The sequence below is a fragment of the Bubalus kerabau genome, chromosome 2 (assembly GCF_029407905.1).
Source record: "Bubalus kerabau isolate K-KA32 ecotype Philippines breed swamp buffalo chromosome 2, PCC_UOA_SB_1v2, whole genome shotgun sequence".
Classification (NCBI taxonomy): domain Eukaryota; kingdom Metazoa; phylum Chordata; class Mammalia; order Artiodactyla; family Bovidae; genus Bubalus; species Bubalus kerabau.
The window spans coordinates 82,484,209-82,498,216 of record NC_073625.1 but is presented as its reverse complement, the minus strand read 5'-3'; the positions used below and the strand labels follow the sequence as shown (position 1 = coordinate 82,498,216).

The window sequence follows — 14,008 nt, the reverse complement described above, 5'->3', positions numbered from 1 at the left end:
GCCTGTTTCAAAGGTAGATTAAAATGAAATAAATAAACTGTTTTACCTGGAATGATCCAAGAATATCCTTTAAGGGCTCTTCATAAAATTCATCTCTTCCAAAGAACAGCAGCAACTCAAAGAAACTCCTAGAAAGAATAAGCGAATGGATTGATTTTTTTTTTGCCCCAATTTAAAGACTATCAAGAAATAACAGTTACATAATATCAGATATTTAGTTTTAAAATAGTTGGCTTTGAAAAACTATTAATCATTTGAAGTAAAGTGAAGTTAAAGTCACTCAGTCGTGTACGCCTCTCTGCAATCCCATGGACTACATATAGTCTATGGAATTCTCCAGGCCAGAATACTGGAGTGGATAACTTTTCCCTTCTCTAGGGGATCTTCCCAACCCAGGGATTGAATCCAGGTCTCTCCGGCACTGCAGGCAGATTCTTTACCAGTTGAGCTACAAGGGAAGCCCATTAATCATTTAGGATTCATGTTATGTTTTTGGTAAAATTATAATAAAAAGAAATATACTGAAGTTCTATATCAATAGAATTACTTGAGTCTAGTAGTAGGAGTAGTGTTAGTCACTCAATTGTATCCAATTCTTTGTGACCCCATGGACTGTAGCCCTCCAGGCTCTTCTGTCCATGGAATTCTCCAGACAAGAATACTAGAATAGGTTGCCATGCCCTTCTCCAGCAGATATTTCCAACCCAGGGATCAAACCCAGGTCTCCCGCATTGCAAGAAGATTCTTTACCATATGAGGCACCAGGGAAGCCCTAGAACAAGGTAGGACTCCCCAAAATATAGAGTAGTCTAGAGCAGAGCTGGAAAACTACTGTTTTTGTTTTTTATTTTTCATAATACATGAGACAAGAACACTTAAATTTTAAATTGTTAAAAACCAAAAAAAAAAAAAAAGGCGGGGGGCAAGAGAATAGTATTTCCTAACAGGTAAAAATTACATGAAATTTAAATATCATTGTCAGTAACTACATTATTGTTCAAACAGAGCCACACCCATATATTTACATATTGACTATGGCTGTGTTCACACCAGATAAAAAAACTGAGTAGCTGCAACTAGACCTTACTAGTTAAGCCTAAAAATATTTGCTATCTGGCCCTTTACTCAACCCTGGTCTAGAGCCAACACTGGGTTTCAATCTCAGCTCCACTATTTCCTTTATATGTGACCCTGAGCAAGTCACTTAGTATCTCTGTGTCTCAGTTTCTTTATTTATAAAACAGGAACAATAATAATAGCTATCTCTTGTAAAGCACTTAAAACAATCCCTGGCAATGCTATATAGGTGCTTGCTAATAATACAGAACTATTTTTATTATTAATATTGCCATCAAAGTTTCCTTCAACAATCTAAGAGGAAACCTAAAGTCTTCACAGATGAGTTTTTCCCAGCTGTGCATATGTCAGTTTTGTTGAAATATAAGACACCAATTTTTCCTTACTTAAATTATGAAGATTTTTAAGATATCTAAAAAAATTCATCAAAATGTTTTTCTTCAAAAATGTATTACTGTATAATGTAATACTGGAAATGTTGAATGTGTTTCATATAATGCTTAATATTTAGATAAACTATATATTTAGTATAATGCTTAATATGTAACTGTCTATACATTAGCCAATTATAATTAGTACTAGTCCTAATTATAGGTTACCTACAGTTCATTTAACTAAACTTAAATAATTATTCAAATTAGAAATACCTAAATAAAGTTAATTATATAAAAACAAATTATTTGCAGTGGGATGAGTATATTATAGATGGCATGCCTTTTTAATTAAAAAAATTATACCTTTTATCAGAGAAGGCAATGGCACCCCACTCCAGTACTTTTGCATAGAAAATCCCACGGAAGGAGGAGCCTGGTAGGTTGCAGACCATGGGGTTGCTAGAGTCGGGCACGACTGAGTGACTTCACTTTCACTTTTCACTTCCATGCATTGGAGGAGGAAATGGCAACCCACTCCAGTGTTCTTGCCTGGAGAATCCCATGGACGGAGAAGCCTGGTAGGCTGCAGTCCATGGGGTCGCACAGAGTCAGACACGACTGAAGCAACTAAGCAGCAGCATACCTTTTATAGTCATTTTTACTTTTATCAAACAGTATATTCCTATTATCTATGTAAGCTTAAATAACTAGAATACCACTAGAGTCCCCATTTATGAAACAAACTATATTCTGGTCTTAGAATTCAGATCATATTTTCACATATACTACAAGGGGTAATAAGGTACTTCCTAAAATACACAGGCACACAATAATAGACTGTGATAATTATGACCAGATTTACTTTTCGTTTCTGGGTCTCTGAAGCAGATTAAGTAATTTTCACAGTGAAATACAAGAATGTGGATTTCTGCATTTATGTACCACAAGAAAATTCCACTAAATTATAATGCTTAACTACCCAAATACAAGAAATCCACTTACCAATTTAAGCCAAATAAAATTAGGTCTATTCTACATGAATTAAAGAAGAATAGAATAGAATGTTATAAACTCTCAATTTTTAACAATTTCTTCTATGATAATTCTAAATCTTTGATCATATAGATATCTCAACTTAAATGCTACTTAAGCTTAACAGAGAGCATTTAGTCATACTCAACCATTTGAATGCATTTATCTTCAAAACAATTTCTTCAGTAATGTCTTTACTGAGGAAAGAAAAGGTCTGTATTTTTTTTTTTTTCAAATATGTACAGATAAAGAAACTGTACATTATTTTTTCTATATTATGAATCACCACTTTTGGTGATTCATCCTCTGAAAATAAGTAAAATGCTGGCTAAAACAGCTGGCTTTTGCCTTGACTAAAAGTTAAAAGTTATACTAATAGGCTCCTCCGATCAGTTTCATCACATTTCTAAGCCTGTAAGGAAAACTGCCTGCTTGCACACTGAATTACACAGGAAAAGGAAAAAAAAAAGACTGATTTTAAAATCCTCTCATATAGGTTTTCACCTGAATTCATATTCTGTAGATGGTCCAAAAATTCTCGGGCTAAGACTTTAGCTAAGATTGGTCCTGTGCTAGTAGTATCTCCAGGTCTCTGGTTGAAACAAATGTAAATCCTTTCTAAATATCCACTTCAAACCCAGGCTTCAATTTTTACAAATAAATTTATTCCAAGAAAATACAAATTCACAATTTGTAAATATTGTAGTATTTGTAAATATTAGTAATAATGATGATGTCAATAAAAATCATAGCCTATATAAGGAAAGACAACACCATAAGCAAAAGAAAATCCACAAAGACTTTATATATTTAAGCCAGATCTAGAATATAAAATGAGGATAATATAGTTGAAGGAATATTATTCAGTCACTAAGTCATGTCTGACTCTTTGCAACCCCATGGACTGTAGCCCACCAGGTTCCTCTGTCCATGGGATTATACTGGAGTGAATTACCATTTCCTACTCCATGTTTAAAGAATAAAGAAATATTAAAAATTATAAAAAAAGATAATAGCAATCAAAAACTTACAGAAATAAAATCAACAAAATTAAAAGTCAATGAACACATTTAACTGCAGGTTAGACACAGGTGAAGAAAAAAACTAGTAAAACTAGTATACTGAAAGATCTGTAAAAAAAAATAAAGTGCAATACAGAGAGACAAAGAAATGGAAAACACACACAAGGGTTAAAGACATGAGGAATGGAGTGTACAATTCTAACATGACTAATCATACTTCCACAAAAAGAGAGAGAGAGAGGGAATGAAGCTAAGACAAAAACTAAGTAAGAATTTTTTATAACTGATAAAAGATATCAGATCTAGAAAGCCCAAGAAATTTCCATAATGATTAATCTATACCTACCTAATCATAGTATTTATAAAACGCCAAAGAACAATGTATAAACAACCAGAAAAAAATAAAGACTATTTAAAAGACATGGGAAATTAAATGAGCAAGAAGAGTCTAAGATGCAAATTAGTAAGGTGTGTGTGTGCTCAGTTTTGTCCAACTCTTTTGCGCCCTCATGGAGTATAGCCCACCAGGCTCCTCTGTCCATAGGACTTCCCAGGCAAGGATAGTGGAATGGGTTGCCATCTCCTTCTCCAGGGGATCTTCTGGACCCAGGTATCAAACTAGCTACTAGCGTTTTCTGTGCCTCCTGCATTGGCAGGTGGATTCTTTACTGCTTGAGCCATGAGGGAAGCAGATGTTAATTCACTAATGCAAATTAATAAGCATATAATGACTAAAAAATCTGATAGCATGAAGCAATAATAATAATTTCATCTGGGCTTTTAAAAATCATAGTAAAAATATAAAACATCAATAGCATTAAAACTGGAATGAGAAGTTTCAGTCTGTGTGTTCTAGTGCTCTTGAGCTAAAGGAAGATAAAAAGCATATAAAATATATACTTCAGTACTAAGTTCTTGTAATTCATATATTAGTATACCTGAAAGTAGAAAGTTGATTACAAAACTAATATCCATGAAAACCATGAAATAGCATGAGCAACGAAAAGCAACTAGCCAATATGAAAACATTTTGAAATATTAAAACATTTGAAACCTTTATAATTGAACTGGCATTATATTGGCATGTTAACAAACAGCCTAATGAAATTTAATGGAAAATCCAAAAATAGGACAGCTGCATGGGAGAAGTGAATATGTGACAGAAGCAGCATCTCAAATCAGGGAAAATGTTGGCTTCATATCAGATAGCCCAGTATTAAAAGACAAAATTGCTTCACTCCAACTTCCAAACATAAGAAAAAATTCAAAACGGATCAAAAAATTAATACAAATATCGGAAATAATCACATACAACTTGGTTATAGAGAACATTTTCTTAATCATGATTCAGAAGTCAGGAGCAGCATAAGAATACTGATGAAATTTTCTGTCTGGCATCATACTTGTGCTACATCATTTTGTAGTTCACATCTTCTGGGAATAAAATCTTTCAGCTTTTGCTTCCCTGAAAACATCTTTATTTCTCCCTCAAGAATTAATAGTTGAAAGACTTGTTCCTGCAGTACTTTAGAGATGTCACTTGACTATGTTCTGGCTTACACAAATTCTGAGATGTCTGCAGTGGTATTCTAAATTAGGTAATGTCTTTTTTCTTTGGTGGGCTTCAAGATTTTTTCTGTGATTTTCCGAGTTTAAATGTGATGCATCTAGGTGATATAGGTGGCAGGCTGAGAGAGAGTTTAAAATTATTCTGTTTGTTGTTCTTTGTTCTGAGATTTTTAGATCTATGGTTTAATGTCTTTCAGTATATTTGAAAAAATTCACGGCTACTGTCTTGTATTTCTTCTGCCTCATTTTGCTTCTCTTTCTGGGATTCTAACAAACTTATGTTATACAGGTTCATATTTTCTTAAAGTTCTTAGACCCTCTGTTCTATTTTCTTTTTTTCTGCTTGACATTTAGTTTAGGTAATTTCTTTTGACCTACACTTGATTTCATTTATTCTTTCCTTAACTGTATTGTGCCAACTCTATGATGAGCCCATCAGAGGCATTCTTCATCTGTTATTGTATTTTTTATTTCCAGCATTTTCATTTGAATCTTTCTTAAAGCATCCTAGCTCTTTGGTGAAATTCTCAATATATTTAAACCATGTTATCCATTTTTACCACTAGATCTTTATATGTGAATTTGATTCTACAACCTGCTTTGTCCCTTGATAGTGCATTATTTTTTCTTTTTCTTTTTCATGTGTCCATAATTCTTGGCTGAAAGCTAGACTTCATGATTGTGAAAGTAAAGACAGATACTAATAAAACTGGTGCCTGGAAAATGCCGTTTCTTCTGCTAGCCTTTATTGTGGGCCATTTAAATAAATCTAGTCATGAGTTAAGTGGGCTTGTTATTGCTACCATGTGGGCTGTTGCTATCATGACCTTCAGTGCACCACTGGCTTCCAATTCCTCCACTGTCATATTGTGCTGAAGGTGGAGCCTGGGTTGTCAGATAATACTTTAGGCTTTCTGAGCCACATTAAGGTCTCTCTCCCATTTTTTTTTCCTCGCCCCTTCCCCGTCCCCACTGCCACCAATGTCACATTTTTTTTTTTAATACCATTGTTTAAAAATATAGTATGTCTTAGCTTGGGAGCCATATTAAAAAAGAAAACAGAAACAGCTATGGACAGCATTTGACCCCATGGGCCACAGTCTGCCAACTCCTGAGGTAAAGAATAATCATGTTAAGCAGAGAAACAGAACACATAAGACCCAACTGAAACTTTTATAAATAAAAAAATACAATGTCTGAGATGGAAGATACATTGTATGGGATTAATGTCAGATTGGACTGCAGAAGACAGTGTCAACACACACACAAAGACTGAAAAAAATGAACAGAACAGTCAGTAGCATGTGAGTCAACTGTGGATTTCCTTCAAGTGGTGTCCTTTAAGAAAACATAATGGTTGTTTCTAAAAAAATTCTCAAAGGAATTTTACAAATTTGGGGAAAAGTACAAACCCAAACTTCCAAGAAGCTTAATAGTAATAAATGTGAGAGAAACTACTGTGTAAAATTACAATCAAATTTCTTAAAACCAGTAATAAACTTCAAAAGATCAAAAGACAGCAATAAGAAAATGAAAAGGTAAGCCACAGTATAGGGAAAAGTATTTACAAATCACATATCTGATAAAGAATGTATAACTAGTATAAAGAACCCTTAAAACTCAAATAAAGTAAACAATCCAATTTTAAAATGGGCAAAAGATTAGAATACACATTTTACTAAAGAAGATAGGCACCGAAGAAAGGTACATGAAAAGATCTACCATCAATAGCACTGAGGAAATCCACCAAAACTGAGATACCACTAGGCAACTACTAGAATAGCTATCATGAAAAAGACAAATAGTAAGTTTGTCAGTGAACATGCGGAGACACTGATACCCTTATAGATAGCTGGTTAGAATTTTAAAGGCATAGTCACTTTAGAAAGAGTTTGGCAGTTCTATGTTAAACATAAAGACGGTCTGCAATGCAAAAGACCTGGGTTCGATCCTTGAGGTAGTAAGATCCCCTGGAGAAGGGAATGGTAACCCACTCCAGTATTCCTGCCTGAGAATTTCACAGAGGAGCCCACCAGGCTCTTCTTGTATGGAGTCGCAAAGAGTTGGACGACTGAGTGACTAACACTATCAAGAAAGTAAAAGTCGATCAGTTGTGTCCGACTCTCTGCAGCCCCATCGACTATACAGTCCGTGGAATTCTTTAGGCCCGAATACCAGAGTGGGTAGCCTTTCCCTCTCCAGAGCATCTTCCCAACCCAGGGATCAAACCCAGGTCTTCCACATTGCAGGAGGATTCTTTACCAGCTGAGCCACAGGGGAAGCCCAAGAATAGCTGGACTGGGTAGCCTATCCCTTTCTCCAGGGGATCTTCCTGACCCAGGAATAGAACCGGGGTCGCCTGCATTGCAGGCAGATTCTTTACCAACTGAGCCATCAGGGAAGCCCACAACACTATCATAGGATACTGCAATTCCATTCCTAAATATCTAGTCAAAGAAAATAAAAACATTTGTCCACTTGTAACAAATGTTCATAGCCAAAAAACTGCAAACAGTCCAAATATCCATCAGTTTCTAGATTTTAAAAACAAAATGTACTGTATCTATAAAATGGATTACTATCCAGCACAAAAATGAATGACCTACTGATGTGCTAAAACATGAACTTCAAAAACGTTATTCTAAATGAAAGCACTCATATGTAAAAGCCTACATGTTATGACATATTATTTACATGGAATGTCTAGGTATAGCAGCTATAATATTAAGATAGAAATCAGATGTTCCTTGGGCTGGGGAGAGACTAAGGATTGTTCGAAAATGTGCAAGAGGGATATTTTAGGGGTGGAGAATCATAGTAATACTGGATTGTAGTAATGGCTGCACAGCTTTACAAATTTACTGTAAATCATTTGCTGTTGTTGTTTAGTCGTTAAATCATATCTTATTCTTTTGCGACCTCATGGACTGTAGCCTGCCAAGCTCCTCTGTCCATAGTATTTCCCAGGTAAGAATACTGGAGTAGTCTGCCATTTCCTTCTCCAGGGGAATCTTCCCAACCCAGGAATCGATTAATAATACTTAAATTGCAAGAACTTAGTGGAAATTATGCCTCAATAAAGGTATAAAAGAGATAACTAGCAATGGGTAAGGAGTGCAGAGGTAGACATAAAAGAAGGCTGATGATATATTCATAATTATTAAAGCTGGTGATGGGCAATTCATTATACTCTTCCTTTTAATTCTGTGTAGGTTTGAATTGTTATAATCTTAAAAATTTATAAAATGCCACATTAACAGAGATGTAGGGAAATAGGTCCCATCTTATATGGCTGGTAATATTATATTTTGGCTTAACTTAAACAGAGAAAATTTGGCACTAACTATCAAAATGATAAACCTAACATACTCTGATCCAGCAATTCTACTCCCAGGATACCTGTACAATATGCAAAAATCCTTGAAGTCAGATATTTCAGATTCAGGTCCATATCACCACAATAAGGCAAACATTGCAATAAAGCAAGACACATGAATTTATTTTTTTGGTTTCCCAGTGCACATAAAATTTATGTTTACACTATAATATGCAGTCCATTAAGTGTACAACAATATTATGCATAAAAATGCATATAGCTTAATTTAAAAACACTTTATTGCTAAACAGTGCTAACCATCATGTGAGTCCTCAGTGAGCTGTACCAGTAACATCAAAGATCACTGATTACAGATGATAACAACAAATATAATAATAATGAAAAAGTGTGAAACACTGTGATAATTACCAAAATAAGACAAAGAGACAGGAAATGAGCAAATTCTGTTGAGCACTAACAGACCTGCTCAATGCAAGGTTGCCAGAAACCTTCAATTTGTAAAACAATAGTTACATATGAATCAAATGAAGCAAAATACAACAAAACAAAATATGCCTGTATATATTCCTAGGGCCATTCATACATGGCAATTAATTAAGGGGTTGCTGATAAAGGGTTCTTGATAGCAATAGATCAGAACAAAATCTAAACACTAATTAACAGAGTACCAGTTAGTTAAAACTTTTACATTTCCATAACATTTAAATACTCTACAATCATTTTAATGACTGATGATAGTCCTCTATAACGGGAAAAGATATCCAATGAAGAAAGGGTGCATACTATAGCACCTTTTAGCATTTTTGTAAAATGGAGGAAAAGGAAACATGATTTTTTTTGTATATGCATAAAATATCTCTGGAAGGAAACCCAAGACAATGATTACATTGATTGCGTATGGAAGTGGAAACTAGAGGACGTTTTCACCATAAACAAAATTGAAGAATATAAATTGAACGATATCTCTTTGTGTGTTCACCATACTTCTTGAATTTTGAACCACAAACATGTATTATACGACCTACTCAAAACTTAAAAAATGATACAAAGAAAATCTTAAAAACAGCTCCCCCAAAGGGTGCATTATATACAGGGAAACAAAAATAAGGATGCCAGACTTTTCATCAGGAAAAAAAAAAAAAAAAATGAATCACACAAGCCAGAAAACAATGGATAGACACCTTTTAAAGTACTAAGGTAAAAAATCCTATCAATCAAATATAAAAGCAGTGGAAATACCTTTCAAAAACAGAGGTCTTTCATCTCCATGACAATCAGCACACCACCACACCACAGTATCATATCTGTTTGAATGCTGACAACATTGTGATGAACCTACAGGATGAAAGCTTCACCCAGGGAAGCTTTATAAAGGGTAAGAGGAGTTTGCTGCTGGAGAAGAAACAAATCTCTCCCTTCCTTGGTGTTTGAGGAGTCAGCTTGGGGTCCAGCAAACCCCACCCTGTCCCCAGTTCAAGTGATGGTCCTCTCTGCTCTAGTCTTCTCCACCCTTCTTGGATAAATGAAGACTGACCCATTTTCAGAGGAATGACTTTCCTTCTCACTGTGGTGGCCTGAAGTGTTGGAACAGCATGTTATTTTTCAGTGACTTCCTACAGTGGGAGTTCCTCCCTCAAGGTTAGGAGGCAATAACCACCATCCCAGGACTTCTCAATACATTTTTATTACCTAAACTGAGGAGAGTAAAAACCCCAGACGTCTCTGTCAGTTATGCAGAAGGCAAATGCTTAATGATTAGGTTTGACCAAGGAGGCAGTGGTAGAAAATTGAAGGAGGAAGGGAGCAGCAGTAAGGTCTTTTCCCCCTGCTCTTCTTCTTCTGGGTCCTAGTTAGCAGTAATTATATCTCTTCCAAGGTCTCCTCTCACAAAGGTCAATACATCTTCCTCTCATCAACCATCTCCAGTCTCTGAGTTCTAGCATTCCATCTTTTGTTCCTCTGTCCTTCTATTTCCAGGGAAACAGCAACTTAACTACTAGTTGCTAAGTCTAGGTTCCTCCTCTCTGTGGTCTATTCTCTCAGATCTTGCAACAACTATGAAACTGGTTCTATAAATTAAATCAAATTCCCTCTACTGAATTATCTAGCATGATTAATATTTCCCTAATTAGATCTTGATTTAAATAAACTATAAATCTTACACCTGCTAAACCTATCTTTGGAGAATAAAATGGCAACCCACTCCAGTCTTCTTGCCTGAGAAATCCCATGGACAGAGGAGTCTGGCAGGCTACAGTCCATGGGATTGCAAAAGAGTAGGACACGTCTGAGCGACTAAACAACAATATAAATCTATCTTAATCAAAAAGAAGACAGGAGACAAAAATAAATTTACTTGTGATTATTCCCTATATCACCAGCAGGAAATTATATTCCATCCTCCCAGTTCCAAAATTAGAATGGAAAACTTTTTCAAAAGTCAATGGCTTAAGAAAAATATAACCAATAAGATACAGCCAAGATGAGTCACAAATTTGTTTTTATGAAATATTTTAAAAATATGTGTGTCTTGGTGTGTTCATTCTGGAATTTTTTTAAATTTAGATATAATTTTACATATAACATTATATTAGTTTCAGGTATATAATATGATAATTCAATACTTGCATATATTACAAAATGATCACCTCAACAGTCTAGCTTAACGTCCATCACCACATATAGCCACAATGTTTTTTCCCTATGGTAAGAACTTGTAAGATCCACTCTCTTAGCATCTTACAAATTTATAATAAAATATTAGCTAGTAACCAAGCTATACATACATCCAATGACCTGTTTATAACTGGAGTTTGTACCTCTTAACCATCTTTACCCATTTGGCCTACCCTCAACCCCCACCTATGGCAACCACCAATCTGTTCTCTATCTATGAGTTCAGTTTTGTTTTAGATTCCACAACTGAAATCATTATGATGTTTGTGTGACTTACATCACTTAGCATAATACCCTCAAAGTCTACACATATTGTCACAAATGGCAAAACTGCATTCTTTTTTATGGCTGATGAGTTAGTGTTTATAGACATATGAATACACATATACATACATATCACATCTCTTTATGCTTTCCTGTACTGATGGACATTTAGGTTGCTTTCATATCTTGGCTACTGCAAATAATACAGCAATGAACATAGGGGTGATGATATCTTTTTGAGCTAATATTTTTGTTTCTTTCATATTAATACCCAGAAATGGAATTGCTATACCATGTGGTAGTTTTTTAACTTTTTGAGGAGCTTCCATAGTAGTGCTTTCCATAGTGCTGGTACCAATTTACATTCCCCAAAACAGTGCACAAGGATTCCCTTTTCTCCTCATCCTTGCAATGCTTATTACTTCTTGTCTTTTTGATAATAGCCACTCTAACAAATGTGAGGTGATATCTCATTGTGGTTTTGATTTGCATTTCCTTGATGATTAGTGATGTTGAACACATTTTCATATACCTGCTGGCCATCTTCATGTCTTCTTTGCAAAACTATCTATTCTTATCTGCCCATTTTATTTTAATCTGATTATTCTTTTTTGATGTTGTATGCATTCTTTATACTTTTATATTTTGCATAACAACCCCTTATCAGACATATAATTTGCAAATATTTTCTCTCATTCAATAAAGTTGCTTTTCATTTTATTGATGGTTACCTTTGCTGTGAAGGAACTTTTTAGTTTGACACAGTCCCACATGTTGATTTTTCCTTTTGTTTCATTTGCTTTTGGTGTCAAATCAAAACAAAATTATCACTAAGAAGAACATAAAAAAACTTACGACTTATGTTTTCTTCTAGTTTGATAGTTTCAGGTCTTGCATTTGATTCTTTAATCCACTGTTGGTTGATTTTTGTGTATGGTCCAGTTTTATTCTTTTGCATTTTGCTGTCCAGTTTTCCAAAAACCATTTACTAAAGAGACTCTCCAATCCCCACTGTATGCTCTTGGCTCCTGTGTTATACATTAATTGACTATATATGTGTTGATTAATTCTGAGCTCTCTATCCTGTTCGATGACTATATGTCTGATTTTATGTCCATACCATACTGTTTTGATTACTATAATTTTGTAACATACAGTTGACCCTTGAACAATCCTTGAACTGCACAGGTCCACTTATACCTGGATTTTTCTCCCCTAAATACATACTATAGCACTACACAATCTTTGGTTGGTTGAAATCTGTGGATGTGGAACTTCAAATGCAAGGGCTGATGGTAAAGTTACTTTTCACTGCACAGTGGATGGGAGAGTTGGTGCCCCTAACTTCCTCGTTGTTCAAGGGTCAACTGTAGTTTGAAATTAGGAAGTATGATGCCTTCAGCTTTTTCCTTCTCAAGTTGCCTTGCCTATTTGGGATCTTTTGTGGTTCCATACAAATTTTAGGAATGGTTAGTTCTATTTCTGTCAAAATTTTAATGTACTGTTGCAACAATTAATGTATTGTTGCTAATATCTGATTGAGGATTTATACATCTGTTTTCACTGGACATTGACCTGTAATTTTCTTTCATGATATCCTTGTCTGGTTTTGATACTAAGGTAATGTTGGCCTCATAAAATGAGTCTGGAAATGTCCACTTCTCTTCTGTTTTTGGGTGAGTTTGAGAAAGATTTTTATTAATTGTTTGAATGTTTGGTAGAGTTTCCCAGTAAGGCTGTCTGGTCCTGAATTTGTGTCTGTTGAGAGGTTCTGAATTACTGATTCAATCTTACTGGTAACTGTACTGTTCAGATTTTCTATTTCTTCATGATTTACTCTTAGTAGGCACTATGATGATGATAAGAATTTATCCATTTCTTCAGTTGTTCAATTTATTGGGGTATAATTCTTCATAGTACATACAGCCCTCCATATCCATAGGTACAACACACACAACACATCCATGGATTCAGTCTACCACATATGGAAAATATTGGAAGGGAAGGGAAATTCCAGAAGGTTCCAAAAAGCAAAACTTGAATTTGCTGAACACTAGCAACCCATTCCAGTGCTCTTGCCTGGAGAATCCCAGGGACGGTGAAGCCTGGTGGGCTGCTGTTTATGTGGTCGCACAGAGTCGGACATGACTGAAGCAACGTAGCAGCAGCAGTGATTTACACAGCTTTTACTCTGTATTTACAATGATCTACATAGCATTTACATTGTACTATATATTATAAGTAATCTAGAGATGATTGCAGATACCATGTTATTTTATATAAAGGACTTGAGCATCTGTGGATTTTGGTATCTCTGGGGAAATCCTGGAACCATGCTCCCACGGATGCAGTGAGACATCTGTAGTCTCCGATGATCCTTTTCATTTCTGTGGAATTGGCTATTACAACTCCTCTTTCATTTCTGACTCTGAGTCCTCTCTTTTTTTTCTTGGTGAGTCTAGTTGAAAGTTTGTCAATTTTATCTTCCCCAAGAACCAGCTCTTAGTTTGATCAATCTTTTTAGTTTCTATTTCATTTAGTTCCACTCATCTTTAGTTACATGTTCCCTTCTACTGACTTTGGGCTTCATTTGTTGTTCTTGTTCTGATTTCTAGGAATATAAAGTGAGGCAACACTGTTTGAGATCTTTTTTTTCC

The 14,008-nt window shown here is 35.1% G+C and overlaps 2 protein-coding genes across 8 annotated transcripts in view; one reads left to right on the top strand and one right to left on the bottom strand.

The window, feature by feature from the left end:
- CGGBP1 (CGG triplet repeat binding protein 1) overlaps positions 1 to 14,008 on the top strand; it is a 101,226-nt gene that overhangs the window by 44,076 nt on the left and 43,142 nt on the right. The window lies entirely within an intron of this gene.
- ZNF654 (zinc finger protein 654) overlaps positions 1 to 14,008 on the bottom strand; it is an 84,831-nt gene that overhangs the window by 34,815 nt on the left and 36,008 nt on the right. For all 7 annotated transcript variants that reach the window (XM_055567845.1, XM_055567842.1, XM_055567843.1 and 4 more), the window contains one exon: positions 47 to 128. In XM_055567845.1, the coding sequence (XP_055423820.1) occupies positions 47 to 128 (82 nt within the window). The remainder of the gene's footprint in view (positions 1 to 46; positions 129 to 14,008) is intronic.